This window comes from Vicugna pacos, chromosome 10, assembly GCF_048564905.1.
Source record: "Vicugna pacos chromosome 10, VicPac4, whole genome shotgun sequence".
Lineage (NCBI taxonomy): Eukaryota > Metazoa > Chordata > Mammalia > Artiodactyla > Camelidae > Vicugna > Vicugna pacos.
The window spans coordinates 24895158-24918470 of record NC_132996.1 but is presented as its reverse complement, the minus strand read 5'-3'; the positions used below and the strand labels follow the sequence as shown (position 1 = coordinate 24918470).

At 33.9% G+C, this 23313-nt stretch overlaps 1 protein-coding gene across 12 annotated transcripts in view; it reads left to right on the top strand.

The window, feature by feature from the left end:
- Positions 1-23313, top strand: part of EMSY (EMSY transcriptional repressor, BRCA2 interacting) — a 75866-nt gene that overhangs the window by 20695 nt on the left and 31858 nt on the right. For all 12 annotated transcript variants that reach the window (XM_006203315.4, XM_006203314.4, XM_006203312.4 and 9 more), the window contains 4 exons: positions 5329-5605; positions 15797-16051; positions 19098-19247; positions 21852-22022. In XM_006203315.4, coding sequence (XP_006203377.1) covers positions 5329-5605; positions 15797-16051; positions 19098-19247; positions 21852-22022 — 853 coding nt within the window. The remainder of the gene's footprint in view (positions 1-5328; positions 5606-15796; positions 16052-19097; positions 19248-21851; positions 22023-23313) is intronic.

The window sequence follows — 23313 nt, the reverse complement described above, 5'->3', positions numbered from 1 at the left end:
GTCACCTAACATTTTTAACTTTCCACATTTCTTTGGTGGACCTATATATAGGTCGACCTATATAAAAATATTTGCAATAGATGGGGGCTCATCTATAAATGTAGTCAGTGAACTTTACAAAAAAATTTGTTTGCACTGAGAATGAGCTGTTCCAAATAAGTGAATTTGTCAGTTAACTGAAGCTTTCCCCTTAATATGTAGAAATTTACTATTTTTGGTGACTTCTTAAATGGTACACTGAACATAACTTTTGCATTTGTATTTGATGACTCCAAGATAATCTTTCTGACTATCACTTCTCATATTATATTATAATATAATTATAACTTTCTGGGCTAGCCCTGTATTAGGTGTCATCAGCCTACTATCTCTAAGGGTTTTTACGTTTACTTTTTGTAATATTTTTACTGCCCTGTTTGCTAGATCCATTCTATCAGTAATTCTTCTCTCTTCTCCCCCTTCTCATCTGCTCTTTTAATTTGGTGTTTGAGAAATAATGTAGCGAAGGTATAGCTAAAAGACACCCACCTCCAAACCATGTCCTTTTATTCCTTTACTCTGTTTTATTTTTATTCATTATACTTACAACTTATTAACATTATATTACATATATGTTTATTTCCTGTTTCTACCATAGAGAATAAGTTACTGAGGGTAGAGACTTTGTCTTATTTATCACTATTCCCTAGTGTTTAGAACAGTGCCTGGAATGCAGTAGGTGTTAACTAATAATCGTTAAATGAAGGATGAATGAATGAATAATGAATAAATATATCTGGTTCCAGTACTGGCTCTGCCACCTCTCTTGAGTTTCAATTTCCTTATAAAACAAAAATAATGATAGTGTTTACTAAATAATTAAATGAGATGATTCATGAAAAGTACTTAACATAAGGCATGTGATGAGTGCTCAGTACATGTCACCTAACATTAGCTGTCCAATCTTCCTGGTAGACCTATATAAAAATACTTACAGTAGATGGGGGCTCACCCATCAGTGAAATTGGTGAACTTTTTTTTTGATTCACTAACTTTGTCATATTTTAATTGGTTTCTTTTTTTCTGCATTGTCAACTGAGAATGGATAGTTGAGGTTATCAGACTTGTGATACTCGTAAGAGAACATATTTATCTCCAGAGATATTCCTGAGTCATACTATGAAATTATAGGCTCAGAACCTTAGATTTATCCTACTGTGTTTAAAAAATAAACATTTAAAACAAATTAAAAATTAGACTCAATTCATTCCACAAATATTTCCTGAGTGTCTATTATGTTTCAGATGCAAAACTGTACTCTTACTTCATGTGTACTCATGCCATTAATTTTTGTTATTTCATGGACAAGCTGAGTGTGGGTAGGACTAATAGATATCCTTTGGGATTTTTATTTATTTTTTGTTTTCCTTTTGCTGAGTAATTGGATTTTTTGAAATCTCTGTAAGGCTATTGCCATTCACCTTAGATTTCTCACAAACCCTATGTGAGTCAATTTAGGAATTATTTTAATTAAAGTGACTTTTACATTAAGTATAATTATAAATTTGTGGACTTAATTCAAATTCAGATAGGTCATATATTTTCAGGGTAGACAAGTTTCCACCTGTGTTAATGTGGTGCCTTCATTTTAAGTATAACATTGGTACAGCACTTATATAAACAAAGCAACAGAATATAGCTTTATGCTTTCACATGCTTGATTGATATTTTTCATTTTATCCTTAGGGTGCAAGTCCCAGCACTCTTAAGGAGTTTTTGTGAGTGCTAGAAGGTCAGTAATTTAAATTATGGCCTGAATAAACACTGTTTGGTTCACTTGGTTTCAGAATCCCATTATTTCCCTTGTTGTAACAAGCAGCTAAAGTACAAGTAAATTTTCCTCAAGGTGGATCTCTGATTTTGGATAACCCCTTTTCAGATTAGAAATCAACTTGCAGACTGAAATCTCAAAATATATTTTATCATTTGTATCTGTAATCTAAGACATGTTCTTAAACACTCTAGATTTATTTTACTTGAATGTTGTTATCTTAATGTTAGAAGTCTACATACATACTCTAATTCTGAAATTGCAAATATTTGACCCAAGTGTGAATGCTTCTCCTTCCCTTACACATGACAGACATTGCTAATTAACTGTGGCACACTTTCCTGCCAAGCCTTGGTGAATCCTCATCTGTGCCTCAGAGTCCTTATAAGTACTGTGCTCTAGGAAGCTACTACTAATAGTTCAGAATTGGCAAATATGAAACCTAATTGCTATTACTGCTCTTAACTGGTTTGGCTGTAGTAGCTGTGAGTTCTTTGGATTCTCAGAGGTATCAGAATTCGGGGAAAAGATACATAAAATTTTTTAATGAAACAAAAATAGACTACATTAAAATAATTTCCAGATTTATTTGATCTATAATGCCTTTACTGATACCCTTTTAATATTTATTAAATAGTAATAATAAATTACTAATAAGTACCATTTGTCGACTGTCAACTATTGACCACCTGCTATGTGCCTAGCACTATGTTAGATGCTTCACACCATTACTTCATTTAATCCTTGTAATAATTTGCAAGGTAGGTATTATTATCCCTATTTTATAGATAACAATTGGAACCCAGAGATTTTTAACATGTTCAGGGGCCTGCCATTTGTCAGTGGCAAAGGCAGGATTAAGCTCAGTTTCATTTGACTCTTAACTTCTGGTCTTTTTACCATGTTGATCTACTTCTCAGTTTATATGATGGCTGGTGGTTGTGTTTGTAATAATGCTATATAGGTGTTTGCTGATCAAGGCTTGTATATCTCTCTTGACTCCTCCAGTAATCAACAAACTCTTTAAAGTAATGGACATGTACTTATATCTTAGAATTCTCTGTAACACTGATGTATATAATAACAATGATATAGTCAAAGCTTCTTTGAGATGCAGGTACTGAATACAGCCATACTCAATAAGTTTTGGCTGACTGATTTAACTTCAGGCCTTCTTTAAGACTGATATAAAAATGAACAAGAATTTCTCCCTTAAAGTCTTTGGATTTTTCAAAACAATTTTCTGTCCCAGGTAGGTAAAAGTAATTTTGGTGAAAGAAGAAAAAGACACTGCTTTTTTTGGGTATCACTAAACCACCATTACACTTGCCCAGAATAAAAATGATTCTACTGATTGGTAAATGATTTTTGTGTTCTCAGCCGTAAAATGGGGATAATAATAGTATCTGTGTCACAGGATTGTTAGATTTAAATAAGCTAATGCATATTAGCTCTAGGAGCTAATCTTGAATCTGCCTTTTCCTTAACTTGTCATTTTCATACATCAAGTTCTGTTGACTCTACCTTTTAAAATAATCTGAATCTGATCACTTCTCTTTATTTCGACTACTTACACCGAGTCCAGTCAGCCTCTATCATTCCTTGCCTAGTCAACTGCAATAGCCTCTTTACTTGTCTTGCTGCTTCTACACTTACCTCTCACCACATAGCAGCTAGAATGATCTTTTAAAATGTAAATCAACTTTTATTGTTTCCTTATTTAAAGGTGGCTTCCTATTATACTCAGTGTAAAATTTAAATTCTTGACTCTGGTTTACAAATTTGATCTGAACTCCACTTACTTTTGCAGTCCCTCTTTGCCCTATATGCTCTTGCTGCACTGGCTCTCTTTTTTGTTTTCAAATACATCAAGCTAATTCCCACCTTAGGTCCTTTGCTCTATTTTATTCTCTCTGTCTGAGCTCTCTCTCTGCTTTGTCCCTGTATCATCTACGTTTTTCTAGTCATACTGGCTAACCTTGAAGTCTCTTTCCTGCCTCTTTTTTTCCTCCAGTCTCTGTATCAACCTATGAACAAATCCTGTTGGTTTTAAATTAAATATGTTCAGAATCTGTTCACTTTTCACCAGTTCTGCCACACACATTTTGGTTACCATCACCTCTGCTTGGTTTATTGCTGGAGCCTCCTAATTTGTCTCCCTGTTTATACTGTCTCTGCCCTACTGTACTTTTCCCCTAGCAGATAGAGTAATGCTTTTTAAAGAATGCTTTATTTTTTAGAACAGTTATAGATATACAGAAAAATTTAGAAAATAGTACAGAGAGTTCTCATATACCCTGCATTCAGTTTTTCCTATTAGCATTTTGTATTCGTATGGTACATTTGTTATAGTTAATGAACCAACATTGATGCATTAATATTAACTAAAGTCCATGGTTTATTCACATTTCTTTAGTTTTTACCTATTATCTTTTCCTGTTTTAGGAAACCACATTACATATCCTTGTCATTGCTCCCTTAGACTCCTCTTGGCTTGGGGAGTTTCTCAAATTTTCCTTGTGTTTGATAACCTTGACAGTTTTGAGGAGTACTACTGGTCAAGTATTTTATAGGATGCCCCACTGCTGCAGTTTATCTGATGTTTTTCTCATGATTAGACTAGAGTTACGGGTTTTCAGAAGGAAGACCACAGAGATAAAGTGCCATTTTTGTCATATCATATCAAGGATATATACTGTCAACATGATCTTATATCATGTAGTCCTCCATTATTTCCCCGAATCTGCCTTCTACTACTCTCTACCTTATAAATTCCAATCCTGTTCAGTAGGTCCTTCAACTTTTATGAACATACCAAGCTTGCTTCTGCCTCAGAGCCTTTAAATTTGCTGCTCCCCATGCCATTGAATGTTCTTGTTTTTCCTCTAGGTAGCAGTATGATTCACACACCTACTTCTAGTTTCTGCTCACATGTCACCTTAACAGAGAGCTCTTCATTGAACACTTTATAAAAAAAATACATCACTCCCATTTTCTTTTATTTCCTACTGTGCTTTATTGTCTCTTCCATTTCTCTCTACATGACATGTATTTACTTTTTTGTTTTGTTTTTCTCCCCCTACTAGAATGTAGCTTCATGAAAATAGGAGCTTTTGTCTGTTTTGTTCATTCCACTATCCCCAGCATCTAGAACCATGCCTGGCACATAGTAGATGCTCAACAAATATTTATAAGTGAATAACTATCCAAATTATTTTCTAGGCAAATTGTGCCAATTTATACTCCCTAAGTGGTATATTGAAATGCTTACTTTGCTGTATCTTGTACAGCATTGAATGTTTCTTTTAAAATGTATGGTTGGTAAAAATTGTTTCTTTTAAATACATTTTGATAATTACCAGTAAAGGAAAGCTTTCATTTATTTTTAGTTATTAATTTCTTTTTCTTGAATTACTTTATCATGTTTCATAAACTGATTTTGAATTGTATAGAACAATGAGTCTAGGTACATTAGGATATAGTAGGTACATGAAAATAACTTATTTTACCTTCCTTAGGTTATCATAGTGACCACATCACCAAGTTCAACCTTCGTGCCCAACATTCTCTCCAAATCCCATAACTATGCAGCAGTCACTAAGCTTGTACCAACATCAGTCATTGCTTCCACAACCCAGAAGCCACCAGTGGTTATAACTGCTTCACAGTCCTCTCTGGTCAGTAGTAGCAGCAGTGGCAGCAGCAGTTCTACACCATCACCTATTCCTAATACAGTTGCAGTAACAGCTGTGGTTTCTTCCACACCGTCTGTGGTCATGTCAACAGTAGCACAAGGTAAGTGGTGATTCACCACATAATTCTGTCCCTGTGGTATATGGGAATTTTGAAGAAAACTTTGTGGGTGTGTTTTTCTGCTTTGAAGTGTGAAGGTCCTGACTGTTATGTCAGAGATTACCACATCCCCTCCCCTAGTTTGAGATTGTGAAGATAGTGGTTTTCTCAGTTTTCTTATATTAATATGCTTACTGTAAGATTTTTTTTCAAATGTACAGTACCTAGTCACCTAATCAATTAACATTCACAAAATGCAGGTTAAATCTTGTCACAACAAATTTCAAAGGCATATACAAATATCTTTAATGTAATGAAATTTTTCAGTGAGAAACATGACATTATTTTACTACAGGTTCTTCAGAAAAAACATTAAGTAGACAACCTCTTCAAAGTAAGTGACCCAGTGATGAGAAGTAGTGAGAAGAGGATGATTTCAAGGACATGCCATTCACCTTTTCTTCAGTCTCCTGTATTTTCTGTATGGGTGGATGATGGGAGGTATTGACTGGAACTGAGGCTGAGCTAAAGGACAGTTGCTGCTTAATAGCAGAGGAAAGGAAATGTGGGAACCTCAGTTCCATGTTAGCTTAATTCTCTTGAGCTCTCTTCTGTATCTTTGTGTTCCCTCGTAGAAAAGGCAAGTAGCACACTGTTAGAATTTTCTTTTTACAATGTTGTTAAGTCCTAAGATGGGAATCAGAGGGAACTATTTAATATACCGATGGTCATAGTCTATCAGAGAGAGCTTGAAAGCTATATAGAACAATATTTAGTACTTTTTTCCCTCAATGAATTTTACTTGCATAATGTATAGCTTAAGATAGACCAGGACTTGGAAGTATCCTAGTTTGTGAACTAGTAGTGAATGCAGACAGTGTTTTTCATAATTGCTTTGATGAGTTTAGTGTATTCCATAAAACTTTGTTAGCAAGGAGTAAGTTACATAAGATGCAGATGTGGTCAGTATTCCCTCACTCTATAGGTCTCATTGGCAGAATGTGAGAGCATCTGTCATTTTCTGTCTCTAATACCCATTTAATGTCTCAATGACAGGAAATAACATGCTTGAAATTTTATTTGTTACCTTAAAGTTTAAAAAGTTAAAAAAACTATTCTAATCTTTCTATCTGTGTAGTAGTAAACTAAAATATAGTATTATTAAAAATAGAAATGATTTTTATATAGAAAATCTGTATAGATGTTGGTTGCAAACATGATCCAAATTCACCACTTCACAATTTGAAGGTGAGAAAAGGAAAGACCACCTGTTTCCTTACCTTACTGACCCCTGTATCAAAACTGTCATCCGTTGATAGTTGTTTTTCCACTTCTAATAATCATTACACTGTTTGCTGCAGTGTTACTGTTTAGGGTTACTGTTCTTCCGAGGAAAATGTTATTATTTGAGATAAGACAGGTATTTCTCTTGGTTACTAATGAAATAACTTTAGGCAAAATGAATATTCCATGCTTCTGGTTTTCATTCTTAATTTTCTCCAAGTGTCTTCAGAATCTCTTGGGAACTTATGACTTCCTTATTTTCTCCTTTGCTTCTTAGCATCCTGTATCTCTTTGAGCTTTAAGTCACTTTAGGAGTGCTAGACAAGACGTCACAGAGATTTCTTGTAAATTCACTGGAATTCAGTAGAGCATGAGTGATGTAAAAGTAAACTATCTGAATGTAGATACTCAAGGAAACTGTATGATTATTTTGACAGATTTAATTTAGATATTGTAAGTGCTAAGAAATTAAGGTATTTTCTTTTAAAAAAGGTAAATCTTACTGGAAGTGATAATATATAAACTGCAGTTGTGATTCTGACTGCAAGGTTTCTTTTATCAGCTCCTGTGTGGGAACGTAGGGGACAAGGGCATTCAGTGTCTGCTTCTGCTGGGGACTAGAGACACTGTTTTAGAGCTGATATATCTATCTCTGGCTATTCTAGTAGGGGCAGCTGGTGGTACGGGTGAAGAGTCTTAGTAGCAGTAACTTGGTGGGTGATTCCATGTTTATAAGTGTAGAGATGGTTCCAAAGATAGGGAGTAATGTGTGGTTGTTCATGCTGTGGGAAGAGAAAGGAACTCAATATTTGAAATATGGGAAGTCTTAAATTCTACCAATTAGAATGGTTATTCTGAATTGGTCATCTACAGAACAGGATAATTGAAAATTTTTTATTATGAAAAATTCCAAACATACATAAGTAGAATAATAAAATGAACCTCCATGTGCCCATTATTCAGCTTCAGGGATGAGTAACACATGGTCAATTTTGTTTCATCTGTACCTGCTATTTTTCTATATTAACCCTGACGTGGAATGTTTTGAAGCAAATCCCAAATACCATGTAATTTCAGCTATAAACACCTCAGAATGTATCACAACTCACAGTACCATTCTCACACCTAGAATTTTTAACAATAACTTCTACATATAATAAAATAGTAGCTGAATTTCCTTGATCATAACATAAAATTAAAAAAAAATTAAGATCTTGATAAGATCTATACATTAATTGATATGGCTATGTCTTTATTAACTTATAGGTCTCTCTTCCCTTTTTTCCCCCTCTTTTTGCAAATTGTTTGTTGAAGAAATTGGTCGTTTTTCCTGAGAGTTTCCCGTAGTCTGGATTTTGCTGATTTTAATTGCCGTGGTGTGGTTTAACAAGTTCTCCTGCTCCATATATTTCCATAAAACTGGTAGTTAAATCAAGAAACTTGATCAGATTCAAGTCTGATTGTTTTTGGACATAGGGGGAATGAACATTTTATAAGTGGTAGTCCTGTTGTGTACTTGTAAGTGCACATGTGTACTTCCTTTTGCATGATTTTATGATGCACATAATTCCTGGTTTCTTGCTAATGATACTAACATTAATCAGTAGATACAAGTATTACCAAATGTTTTTATAGCTATTGATAACTTTTACCTGTATCTTTATTTTACTGGTAATTGCAAAATGAATTTTGTCTTTATTTTCTTCATTTATTAGCTGGAATTCTTAAAGCACTTTCCTTATTACCGTAGATTACCCTGAGGTATAATTCGTATAGGAAAAGCAGGATGAGTGCTGGATTGTTCCCTTTTATTTATATGTTTTCAGATAATGACTTGGTTCAGTGATCAATGAGAGTTTTGTTCCCCATATCATTAAGATTTTAGATATCTGTCAATCCATTGCAGATACTGTTTTGGTGCTCAAATTGTCCAGTCTATTACAGTGGGAGCCTCTGCAAGTTGGCTTCTAAATTCTTTTGACACAACCAAGTTAGTTCTTAATAGCTTCTTTGTTTTGTGGTATGACATATTGTTCCTGTTCATCTTGTACACTACAATCTGGGGACCATGGTGATGGTCATTGCTACAGCATTAGTTATAGTTCCTAAAGCTTTTCTGTGGACAGAGCTAGAGTCCTTTTTTATCAAGGAAGAAGTATATCATCATCCTGGTATTAACCAATTCCAATTTAAAGTTATGTTTTTTATTTCTTTGTTCTTCTGTTTGTCTAATTGTGTCTTTTCTTCCTCTTATATTGAAAATCATGGTTTCTAACAATTAATAAAATTATATATTTGATTTACCCTGTAATGTATAATAGTTTCAAAATTAAAAAGAAACAATATGACAACTAACAATATAATTGCTTAACAGAATTTAAGATTTTGATATGGTCCTTTTGATTCTTAGGGTATTCCCACCAAGGATATACAGTCAAATTACTATATTTTAAAGTCACTTGAAGTAAGTTTTTTCTCTTTGGTTAAGCTCTAACTTGGTATACAGTTAAGTTAGTTTGTTTAATTTTGTTTTGTTTTTATGAATTGCATTGAAAAAAATTTTAATCTAATTTTATTTATAATTACATAAAATATTTATGTAGTTCCAAAGTCGAACCCACAAAACAAGATGTGTTGTGAGAAGTCAGCCTTTGATCTACAGTTTTGTCTTTCCCTGATAGGTAACCTTTCTTTTGATTAGTTTTTAAATTTATCCTTTAATTTTTTTAAACATTTTGTATGTATTTTATTTTTCTCTTTTTCTTAGATAAAAGGTAACATAATATACTCACTGCTCTGCATTTTACTGTTTGGAAGGGATAATTTTTCATTTGTGGTTATGAGTCTGGGGCAGATAATACAGAAAAAGGTGAGCGTTGAAATGTGTTTTGTGCATATAGAAGGAAATACTTTATTTTAGATGACCACTTCATATTTGATTCTTCCCTTTTTTCTCCCTCTAGGTTGAATATTTATCAGACTAGAAGTTGTAAATAGCCTTTTTTCTTATCTCTTAAGTCCATCTGATTCTTCTTGTTCCTCATTAACCAAAGAATGGGGAGGGGGCTATTGTTTATTACTCAGGTGGATTACTATGCCTTTTCTATGTTTTATTCTGTCTGTTTCTCAGATAAATCCTATTGCCATTGTCTTTACTCATTTGGTGGGAGAAATTTCTTTCATCTTGTTCTTCTCACATTTTTTTATGGACTTGATGGAGTATTTTACCCAATATTGTGACAATCTTCTGCTCATCTTTTATTTTCCCTTCTTGACCTCGCTTCAGCCTAATACAGTGCTGCCTGTTGCATAGTATCCACTAGTACTCCTGTTCTCGTCACTGTATTTATTTTCCTTAGTCTCTCCCTAAATGCAATTCCTGTTTTTCATTTCTGTTTCATGAAATCCCCCAGCCCTATCAATTCAAATGTGTCCTCATTTAGTATCCAAGTTTTTTAAAACCTAAAAGTATTAGTGGATTAAATAACTTAGAGAACAGTAGAGAACAAAATTCTGTCAATAATCTAACCACTCCATCACAGTAGCACTTTCCATTTTACATATTACTGCCTTTTTACCTGTGTGAATAATATTTTTTATTTATTTGGAATAAAAAAATCTGTATTCTTTTTGATATCATACTTCAAGTAACATTGCTTCATTAGCATTCTTCTATTTTTCTATAGTTATCCTAATTATTTTCAGTGCTGTTTAATATTTGTTACTATTGCATAATTCATTAAAATTATTCCCTTAATGTTGGATTGAGTATTTCCAGGTTTTAATATTACAGATTTAACTATGGTGAACATCTTTGTGAATTTAATTGAGCCCTCTATTTTCTTAGACCCAGCTCTCGGAGCAAGAATATTAAATTAGGGGGTTGGGATTTTTTTTAGAGTTTGCTAAATGCCATATTTTAGTTCCCTGAACTATTATTATCTTGAAATATTTTGGTAGTATGTGTCCACTACTAAGTCCTTGTTCTCTTGTTTACAAAAAAGGTGAGGAGTATAATTTCTAGGATTGAAAAAATTTTTGGATGTCATCCTATTTAGCTAGTCAGTTATTTAGTACCTGATTTTTTTCCCTTTAATCTCTATGGGTATAAGGCAAAACACATGTAATTTTCTACAGTTATGTATCTTCTTTCCCCTTCATTTACATGACTTTGTTTTTTGATGTCTTTTGAGTTACATTCTTTCTCTAGGGTTCATGTTAAAATTCTGAACTGTTTCATATTTATTCAAAATTACTAGTGTAGCCTGAACTGTATGTAATTCCTCCAAATATGGACTACTACGTGTGCTTTGGTGTTTTTCACAGCAACCTGTATTCTTTTTGGCATTCAAATATGTAATAAATTGTTACAGAGCCTCTAAATCTAAATTGAATTGCAAAATGTGATGAGTAATTGAATGACTCTACATAAATCTGCATTGACTGGTGGTTGATTTTTAACAAGAAGAAAATTTACTGTGTCACAAAACCAAAAGTCTGGAAGCAAGGAAGTTCCTGTTAAGTTATACAGTAGCTCACTGGAGCCATCAGGGAGTTTATTTTCGCCTTTCTTCTGTGCTTCCCCTGTTGTATCAGCTTTTCCCCCAAGTACCTCCCATCATGGTTAGAAGATGAGTATAGCAGTTTTATGTATTACATCCAGATGTAAGAACAGACACAAGAAGAAGAGACAATACCTTCTGTGGATCTCTCTTAGGAAAGAGAAAAACTTTCCCACCCAAAAGTCCCCAGGAGAAAGTTCCTCTCATGTCTTTTTTGGCCACAACTGTGTCGTATACCCTAGCCTAAACTAGTCTCTGGCAAAAGGAATGAGTCCACCATGACTGGCTTAGATCAACTAGGAATTGCCCTGTAGGGCTGGCTTGGGACCAGCTTCCCCCAAAGTATATGCCAGTGACCAGGATCCTTTGGGGGAGAAATAGGGTTCTGTTAGGAAGAAGGGTAGAGGAGAGAGAAAATTAGGCAGGCAACTAAGAATGTATGCTGCATTAGATTATTTTAATAAATGGTTTTAGAAAGTTGACTTTACGTTTATTTTTATGCATGTCAGTGAGATTAAATTGGTTGATAGAATTGTTCAGATTATCCTTTTTTTTTGGTCTACTTGTTGTATTAGTTATTGAGAGGAGTGTAAAAATCTCCAGCTATAATTGTAGCTTTGTACATTTCTCCCTTTGTCAGTTTTTGTCTCATGTATTTTGAGCTCTTTTATTAAGTGCATGCATGTTTAGGATTGTTGTATCTTCTTGATGAATTGACTTCCTTTTCATTATGAAACATTGCTCTTTTTCTCTGGTAATACTCCTTATTTTGATGTTTACCTTTTCTGATATTAATGTTGCTACTCCAACTTTCTTATAATTAGTATTTGCATGATATTTTTCACCTGTTTACTTTTAACCCGTCTGTACCTTTGTATTTAAAATGCATCTCTTATGCACATTGTATAGTTAGGGCTTACTTTTTTTTTATCAGTCCAACCATCTTTGCCTTTTAATTGTTTAGTCCTTTTATATGTAATGTAATTATCAATATGATTGAGTTTAAATCTGCTATCTTGATGTGTTTTTTATTTGTCTTCTCTGTTATCTGTTTCCTTTCCACACCCTTTTCCTGTCTTCTTTTGTTGCATTTGTTGAGTTTTTTAAGAAAAAGGATTCCATTTTATCCTTCTTCCATTGTCTTATACTTTTTTTTTTAATAGTTGCTCTAAGGTAGGGTTCTCAACCTCCACGTATGGATATTTTGGACAAGATAATTCTTTATTATAAGGAGCTGACTTGTGCATTGTAGGATGCTCAGCAGCATTCCTGATGTTGACCTACTAGATACCAGTAGCACACTCTCCTGTCATGACAATGAAAAATATCTCTAGTGATTGCCAAATATCTGGGGATGAAAGGGAGGACAAAATTGCCCTTGGTTGAGATCTCAGCACTAGAACTTACATTGTACATTTTTAGTCTGTAACAGTCTATCTTCATGTAATATACCACTTTCCATATTGTGTTAGGAATGTACACTTCTGTTTCCTCTCTCTCCTTGTGCTACGTTGTCACACATTTTAATTATATATGTTGTAAACTCCACATTGCATTGCTCTTTTCTTTTGTTTTGAACTGTCAATTTTCTTTTAAAGAAATTACAAAAAGAGGGAGAAAAAAATTTTATATTTGTCAATCTTATCTTGTTCTTTTCCTTGATCCAGTCCTTGGATCAGCCATTTCTCCAAGGAGCCCTGATTCCTTTTAGTGGAAAATGATAATTAGAAGAGAATCTGGGTGCTTGATATGATCATTGCTAGGAGGGGTGTGTGTGTGTCTTCATGTACATTTGTACACACACTCACTCAAATATTTATATCTATATTTATTTCTATGTTGAAAACTATGAGTCCATACTGATATATCCAGTTTGAAACACTGCTTGTTAATTCTAGTCTTCTCCCTTTCCTCTTCAAAAGTGAAAAACCCAGCTTCCATTATCTTTCATATACTTAATTATTTTATCAGTTCCTCACTCTGTAACCAGTCTGTCATTGTTGCTGCTGTTGCCTCCACTTCCATGGGGATACTTTCTTCACCCCACTCAGGTTCTGACATCCTGCAGACTTCAACTTTGCCCCACCTGAGTTCTGACACTTTTCCCCAGGTCACCCTTTTTACATGGATGTCCGTGTTACCCTGCTCAACTCTGACACCTGTGCCAAGTCACCTTTTCCACCCAGAAGCTTTCTTCACCTAGTTTGGACTCTGATCCCACCCCTTCCCGTGGACATCTTGCTCAAGCTTTGAGACCCTGTGCTAGGTGGCTGTCATTCATGGAACCTTTCTTTATTCTACTTGGGTTCTAACTCTATATGTGGCACTGTACCCTGAGGTCCCCTAGCATGTACACCCTCCTTATCCTACTTCGACTCTGACTCACATGCTAGGTCAGTCTCTGCAGTGGGTTCTGATACCCCATGCTTGGCCATTCTTCTCCATAGCCATGTAGTTGTCCGTTGTGCTTTGTATTGCCTGATGGCTTTGGTGCTAAATTGTTTGGGATTTGAAGAGCAAAAGGCTAAGGGAGATTTTTTATTTGTTAAAACAAAAGTAGCATTTATTATAATTTTTAATGATAGATTTATGTGATCATTTGATTGTCTTCTCTGACCTTCCTGAAGGCAGGGACTGTTTCATGGATACAAGAGTTTCCCAAGGATCTAGCATAAAGTATGTGCTCAGTAAGTTTTTACTGAATGAATAGAAATGAAGTACTTTAATAAGATTATATAACTATAATGAGTTTATGTGTTGGAGACGTAATCTGAACACAGTTCTCTGATTCTGAAGTCACCCTGACTGCTTTTACATCAGATACTTCTCCTATATAAATAGATATGGAGAACACAGATTACTTAGGAAGTTACCCATGTGCATAATTTACCTCAGTTAATACAAGAGTTTATTGTGAATGCAATATAAAGATTAAAATTTTTAAATAGTTTAAAAATAATATCTTTCACTTGTATAACACTTTATATTCATTGAGTCATAAAATGTTGGTGCCAAAAGGGAGTCCAGAGATAATCTAATTCAGAACAATTAAGCAATATAGCATACGTGTGTCACCAAAATCCTAACATTCAGGGAGGGATGGGGGTGGATGAGGTGGGAGAATGTGTAAGTAATGTGAGTAAGATTTCCAGGTGATACTGACTACACCTTTTTGTCTTCTGTCAAAGTATTCCTCAATCTGTGATTTTACCTGATCCATTCAGCAACCCTTAGAGACTTATAGGGCAAGGAAAATTCAGCAAATGGGAAAGCTGAGGCCCAGAGAGTCAGAGTGAATTCTCAAGGTTTCTTCTTCATCTTTATTATTCTCCAGAAATATTTTACATAAAAATGTGATTTTATTTAAAAATTCTTCGATAATGCAATGTAATTGTCATAGTGGGGGTGTGGTGGAGGAAGGTATGAAAGCCTATTTTGGTAATTAGAAATTGATAACTAGGCTATTAATTTATCAGTTTCTTTTCATTGTTTCAGCAATGCTCAACAAGTTGATAGGATGGTGAGTTATAGCCTAGGTTCTTTGTTAGGAGTATTAATTAATTTGCAGAGAATAGTCCTATTGTGTGGTTATGAACTGTAAGAAGATTACTGATTGAAAATCTGGGAGAGGGAAGAATTTCTCTCAGGCTTATACATCTTTTGTGAAAATTATTGGTACTCGCTACCTATGCATGCTTGCTTGTAAAGTATTACATTGAAAAGAGATTCCTTAAAACCTTACATCATGAGAATTTTTTTGCTGTGGATATATTGAGTATACGCACTTGTAACTTTTCACATGATTATTTAATGACCCAGTTAGAGTTCTCAAGAAAGGACTTTATAGATTATTGGAAATGAGCTATAGAAAAGCTGCTTTGCCATGCTAAATAATTCAAAAGATGAATGTTTCAGTGTGAATTATTTTATCTAGTGCCATGTTTAAATTGGCTCATTTGAACTTGAAAAGTAATAGTCGAAAAACTATCAAATAAGATTCAAAACTTATGTTCTTTTATGTACATTGAGAACCTTTATTTTCTAAGAGAAAAATCTTTTGAGAGACATGTGTGAGAACATCCTGCCTGATACTTTGTTTCTTTTGATTACACCCTTCAAGGGGGAATCAGTTTTTTAAGTGTTAGAGCAATGAAGCCTCCCTTGCAAAGTTTGAGGACTTAGATATCAAGTATGTGAAATATGATACAAATTATATCTGACACTAGGTGCTTAATAATCATTGTTTTTCTTGATTTACGTAGTCCTAAACTATTACCTACTATAATAACCAGAAGTAACTTTAATTATGCTTTACTATTAAATTTTCTTTTCCTTTACACTTCTATAGGTGTATCCACGTCAGCAATCAAAATGGCATCGACCAGACTTCCTTCCCCCAAAAGCTTAGTGGGTGCCCCAACTCAGATTCTTGCACAGTTTCCTAAACAGCATCAACAGTCTCCTAAGCAGCAGTTACATCAAGTGCAACCACAGACACAGCAACAGGTGGCCCAGCCTTCTCCAGTGTCTCATCAGCCACAGCCTCAGCAATCTCCCCTGCCACCTGGTATCAAGCCTACCATTCAGATCAAACAGGAGTCAGGTACGTGGAAAATATTTACAAGAGATTCTTCCCTGATCACCAGTTCTCTGAAGATTGCAATATATATGGATTACTTCTGTATATGAGTTCCTCAAGCACCAGTTTTAATCCCAAGATGTATTTTGACTCCCTCCTGTGGGGAGTATTTAGATAGACAGAACTGCTGGTGCTTGGGAATAATAGAGAAGGGAGAAAAAGCAGCTTGCACAGCAGGAAGACATATTTTCAAAGAACTCTCAGGAGAGATAAAGCTGAGGAAGCAAACCCAGATTTTAGAAATATACTCTGGAGCCCACTGGGGTTATAGGAAGTGGGCAGTGGAAAAATTAGTCTGAGGAGTCTTATGTTAGAGGCCATATTATGACTTTGGCATAAATTTGTCATAGGCAGAGGTGCTAAGATTAAAAGACGTTGTATACAGTGAAGACGTTTGTGCTATAACAATTTAGCAGTTTATTGAAAACATCTCTAACATCTCAGAGGTAGGAGTCAATTACTGTAAATTACTGAATCATAAAAGTATTAAATGAAAGGCAGGTAGAATGGAGGCTTAGATACAGGGAGATTAAAAAGCCTCTTAACATCCTTAATATCTTTAAAAAAAGAAAATGGATTTTTCCCCCTCCAATGAATCTGGATTTTATTTGGTGGTAGACATTTTCAGTTTCGTTTTGTTTTTTTGATAGGAACTTCTTTGGAGGGGGGTTTAATTGACATATGACATTGTATTAGTTTCAGGTGTACCACAATGATTTGATATATGTATATATTATAAAATGATTACCACAGTAAGTTATCATCCATCACCACCCCTAGTTACAGTTTTTTTCTTGTGATGAAAATGTTGATTCACAGATATGTGCAACCATCACCACAGTTGATTTTAGAACATTTTCCTCACTTTCAAAAGAAACCCTGTACCATTTAGCTATCATTCCCTGCTTGCCATGACAGCCTCTCCAGCCTTAAGCAACTGCTAATCTACTTTCTGTGTCTAGATTTCTATATTCTGGATTTTCTTATGAATAGAATCATATAATATATGACCTTTTGTGACTGGCTTCTTTCACGTAATGATATTTTCAAGATTCATTCATCTTGTAGCATACATTAGTACTTTCACTCCTTTTTATGGCCAAATAATATTTCACATTTTGTTTATCTGTTTGTCTGTTGATGTACATATGGATTGTTTCCACCTTTGGATATTATGATTAATTCTGTGGAAAACATTTGTATTTAAGTTTTGAGGTATTCAGTTCTTTTGTGTGTATACCTAGGAGTGGAATTGCCAAGTTGTATGGTAACTTTGTGTTTAATTGTTTGAGAAACTGCTACACTGTTTTCCAAAATGGCTGCACCATTTTACATTTCCACCAGCAATGTATGAGGGTTCCAATTTCTCCACATCCTTTCTAATGCTTGTTAGCTTCTGACTTTATGATTCTAGCAAGCCTTGTTTGTGTGAAGTGGTATTTCGTTGTGGTTTTGATTTGCATTTCTCTGAACACTAATGATGTTGAACATCTTTTCATGTGCTTCTTGGCCCTTTATATATCTTCCTTGGAGAAATGTTTGTTTATATCCTTTGCCTGCTTTCTAATTAGGTTGTCTTTTTATTATTGAATTGTAAGAGTTCTTAAAATATATATATCTTTTAGACATTAAATCGTTATCAGATACCTGAATTGCAATTATTTCCTCCCATTCTGTGGGATGTCTTTTCACTTTCTTGATGATGTCCCTTGAAGCACAAAAGTTTTTAATTTTGGTGATGTACAATTTACTTTTTCTTTTGTTGCTTGTGTTTTTGGTATCTTATTTAAGAATCTTTTACCAAATCCCAGGTCATAAAGATTTATCCCTATTTTTCCCTAAGAATTTGATAGTTTTACTTCTTAAATTTAAGTATTTAACCTATTTTGAATTACTTTTATTATGATATGAAGTAAGGATCCCACTTTATTCTTTTGCATAATTCTTCAGTTGTCCCAGAACCATTTGTTGAGAAAACTGTTTTCCCCCATTGAATGATCTCAGCACTCTTGTTGAAAATCCACTGACCACGTGTATGACTTTATTTCTGGACTCTCAATTTAAAATTATCTAAGGCTATTAAATAAATAGATTTGTTTGCTTCCTAATGTCTTAACCTAAATCACCACCCAGAAAAGTAATAAAATTTTTAGTTGTCTCTGGAAACATATTCTATCCCATGAATTATTTCAGTAAAGTTTAGTGGGGGGAAAGTGTTGCCAAAAATTTCCTTCCTTAGTTAACAATTATTAGTACTTAAATTTGTAGTTAGCAAGAGAGATTTCTTTTAAATGGGCATCTGACATTTGGAAGGTCAATGTAACAGTTACAACATTTAAATGAAAATTTTGAAAAATGTAAAAAAATTTATAACATTACCACCCTAACATTTTAATTTTATTTGTACATATTGCCTTCAAGTTCTTCTTCACATGCGTATTTTATGTAGGTGCAAGAATAGTGTATCCTTTATTTTTATTTGACAAAATGAGCTACTAAAATACTTTTAAAAGAAGTCAATTTAAAAATAAAGGTTCAAAAAGAAAACATTCTTGCTCCTTATAGTTTTAAGAGGTTAGAGAAATCTTTGGTATAATTGCGAATATGTAAAAGCTACATTAACTTTTGTTTTTGACTTCTTACCCTAATCCTTTCATCCCAAGTATTTGCATGGAACACAGATTGCTTACTTGTCTGTCAATGTTCAGGTCAATGGCTAATTCATTTGAAGGCTCTTGTATGACATGATTATAGTCAAAAGGAAAAAAATTGTTTTTCACTGAGAACTTGTTAATAGCTTCTGTAGTGTTTTAATTATATTCCTGAATGAGAGAAATTAGGAAAGATAGAAATTTGAAGAATAAAAGTTTAAAAAGTTTCATTAGTATGAAAAAAGCTTCTCTTCAGACTTTACTCAGTAAATGCATGTAAATGCTGCCCTCTTGGGTTGGTATAAGGCACATGTTATTAAAAATAATTTGTACTGAGATTTATTTTTCTTCTTTCAAAGGTGTTAAAATCATCACACAACAAGTTCAGCCAAGTAAAATATTACCCAAACCAGTGACAGCAACTTTGCCCACCAGTAGCAATTCCCCTATTATGGTGGTTAGCAGTAATGGTGCAATTATGACAACTAAACTGGTAACCACTCCTACTGGTAAGTTTTCTTGAGCATCAGTCCATTCATTCATCATATGTTCATTGAATAATTTCTCTGTACCAGCAATGTGCTTGACACTGGGGATATTGAAATTAAAACATAATTCTTCAAAGAGGCCTTTCATGACTTTTCCCTCCCCTTCCCAACTAAAATTAGCTCTCTCCTATTGTCACAGTCCTCTTCTTTTCCTTTACGGTACATACTACAATTTCTAATTATTTAGCTACTTGTTTGTTGATTTTTTTTTTTAATGTTCACCTTATTAGATCATGGGCTTCATGAGGATAAGGGACCATGTCTGTTTTATTCACCATATATGTGTAGAGCTGGTCTGTAAGTAGGCGTTTAGTCAAGTTTTGTTGAGTGAATGAAAACACAGTCCCAGCCCATGAGTGTCTCACTCTGATGAGGTTGAGAGTCTGTATCACAATTACAGTGTGGTAAGCATTACTCAGGCCGAGAGAAGCGCAGGATGCCATTTTACAGATATGAGAGCAACTAGGTTGTGCCAGTGTAGAAGATTTAAAATAGTACCACCTTTTGTGACCTTGAGCAGTTTAATTCTTCTCAGTCTTTTCCCTTGTCTATTTCAATGTGATAATAATACCTATACCGTAAGGTTATTGTAAGTATCATATGAAATCAGGCATATAAAATTCCCAGCCAAGTGCTCAGTAGCTATTACTATTAATATTAGCATTAGCCATTACTATTTTTTTTAATTTGTATAACTCTTACCAAACTTTTTAAAGAGGGCCAGATTTAGATGATACAATCTAAAGACTGTAACCTGATTTCTGTCTCAAGTTCATAAGCTATCATCTGTTGGCCAGTATGTAAAGGTCTGTATAAACATTACCCTTAATCTCCCTTAGACTTTTAAGATCTCCGTTTTCAGCGACAAAATAGACTTACATTAAGCAAACTGCTAAAGGTCACACAGCTAATAAAAGGCAAAGTGGGATTTGAATCCAGATCTGCTTTTTTTTTTTAAATGTGGTAAAATATAGATTACATGAAACTTACCATTTTCATCATTTAAAAAATTATTTATTTGAGGAGGGAGACATTTAGGTTTATTTTTATTTATTCATTTATGATTTCTAAGTATACAGTTTCATTGGCATTAAGTACATTCACACTGCTTTGCAGCCATTACCACCATCTAGCCCCAGAACTTTTTTCATCTTCCCAAACTGAAACTCTGTACCTATTAAACAGTAACTCCCCGTTCTACCTTTTTCCAGTCCCTGGCCACCGCCACCGCCATTCTTTCTGTCTTTATGCAAAGCCTGTGCTTTAAAAATACTATTATTCTTGTGTTAAGTCCATCATACTTTACCCAAAACTTTTCTCCATTTGGTACAAAGATAGTAGTATAATGTAGATATGATTCCTCATATTGGGGAAGGGTAGTGAAAAATAATGATGTGTCTGTGCTTATGTATCTATACTAGAATAAGTGTTTCTAATTTTAAAACAAAAGCTTAAGTTGAAAAATTTTTCAGTTATAATTAACTGATTCAAACTATATATCTTTACAGCATTTTTGCTTTGCACTAGATTTTTTTTTCTAATTCAGATGTATGTTTGTAATTTAAACTAATCTACTTGATGTTCTTTCTCTTCTCCCTTTTTTGGGTAGTGATTGAATTTTAAAACGGTGACTACTAACTTGCTAAAACTATTTTTGGGGGGAGGGAGCCATTGAAAATGGTTATCTTGGTGACCTGAATCTAATTATCATGAAAAAAATTTTTCCAGTTTCTGAGTTGTCTTCATTCTCCCCAAGACTAATAGTTCTTAGCTTAGCAGTAGTATTTGAGTTACCAGATTTGTAAGAAATACAATAGACTCATCTGGTTAATTTTTAATTCCTATTTGGGGAAAGAAAAAAGTCCTAGAAATAATGGGGAAGAGTGTAAAATCCTTTGAGAGATATGAAGAAAAATATTCTAACAGGTCAGTTAAAGTTGAGGAAATATGTAAATAGTGAACTTTTTAGGCTAAAAAGAAATATTCCTGGCAACTCTTGGCAGCTTCAACTTTAATGTCTCGTAAAATGATGGAATAAGTCTTTAAAAGATGGAAATATATTTAGAGGGTAGCAGAGTATAAAACAGTAAAAGTTTATAAAACTTTAGGCAAACAATATACTGCCTTATTTGCTGAGTGCTGACTTGGGTTTGGCACTGAGACAGCATAAAACAGATGCAGAGACCTCGAAATCTATAACAGAAATATCTAAAATGCTCTGGTAGGAAAGATGATTAAATTTAAGTTTCTTTTGGCATAATACTAGTGGAAGAAGGGTAGTGGAAGAAGGGAACAGAGTTAGTTATACTTTTTCTTGGGGTTAGTAATTTGATGCAACACATCACAAAATTTTATGTGTAAAATTAATTCAAATTGAGTTGGCTGTAGTACTTGCTATGTGCATTGAAAACTGGCTGTAAATTGTTACTTAATGTCTTGACACCTTGAAATTCCATTTTCAAGTTAAAGCAATGTACATTACATTGAAAGATAATTAAACTGTATAAATTGTCATTCTTCTATAAGTAATGACAAGTTTTTCTCTTGGCTTTCCCCTTTTTATAGGCACACAGGCAACCTATACCCGACCAACAATGAGCCCATCTATAGGTCGGATGGCTGCAACCCCTGGAGCTGCAACCTATGTGAAAACTACCAGTGGTAGCATCATTACAGTAGTACCCAAATCATTAGCTACCTTGGGGGGCAAGATAATTAGCAGTAATATAGTTTCTGGTAGGTATATCTGAAATATGTTAAAGGTATAGTTGACCAGTAAGAGGAAAAAACATTTCACCATTGAAGCATTCTGTTTGATCTCAGTTTTCTGTTTAGAAATCTGCAGCTTTATTTTTAGGCCTGGTGTTAATGTATAGTGTTTTAGTTCTAGTATTAAATCTTCACATGTTGAGCTTTTGGGAGTTTTAAAATAGAAAGAACATTTAGTTGCTTTTAATCAGATTAGAAAGATTATGGTTTACATTAGCGTAGAGATTTTTCTTTACAAAGTATTCTCTCATTTATCAATTCATTCATACTTTATAACTCTGAAATTGTTGGCATTATCCCCAGTTTACAGTTACAGACATATTTCAGTTTTGAGAGATAAGATTGACAGTCCAAAACTACCCAAGCTAGATAGTGGAAGAACTGGTATCTATTTGTCTAAAGATGTTTGAGGGACCATATCTCATAATTTCAATTACTAATGTCACTTTAGCTTATTAAAAATAAAAATACTTGAATATGTTAATTTGCTTTTCACCATTTATATTGACTATATTACTTTTATAAAATGTTTTACTCAGGTAATGAAGGCTAATATTTATTAGTATTTTGGAACCTTACCTGGTTTTTATTGGCTCATTAATTCCTGCAGTATTTGCGTTGTGTACCCTGAAGTGGAATGTTAACATGGCATCCATTTTCATTGATTATTATTTTTTAATTAAAATAATGTAAATAATCTCTGACCAAGCAAGCCCTATGGACTTTAACTGTCTACCATTTTTGTAGACTAGCTGTATTTTGTATGCCCCAGGTGAGTTGTTCTAACATTTTAGAATGAAGGAATTGAAGTTCCTGGCGGTAATATGATGTTGCTGATAACTGAAGGAGTGAAAAAAAAAACAAAGCAAGACATGGTATTGGCATAAAGCACTATATTTAAAGCTGCTAATTTTGGCTCTACTTTTTAAGTGTAAGTGAGAAAATCTGATGTTTGCCAAACTGAGGAGGGTGAAACCAGTAGGGAAAGAATCATCATACTCCAGCTTTGAAGAGGATATTTTAAATAACACAGTTAAAACTCAAAATTATAATTTATTACCTGACAATGCCTTTAAATAGTATAGAGCACATACTTAAACATTTTTCAAAAAGTAATCCTGTTTTTTATAGTGTGCAGCTTTTTATGACCATAGGGGTTTTTCTTTACTTATGTATGAGTTCGTAATACTATGTAGCTTGAAGGCATGTCTGTATGTCATGAAGCCTCTGTTTTCATACTTTATTTCTGATTTAGCTG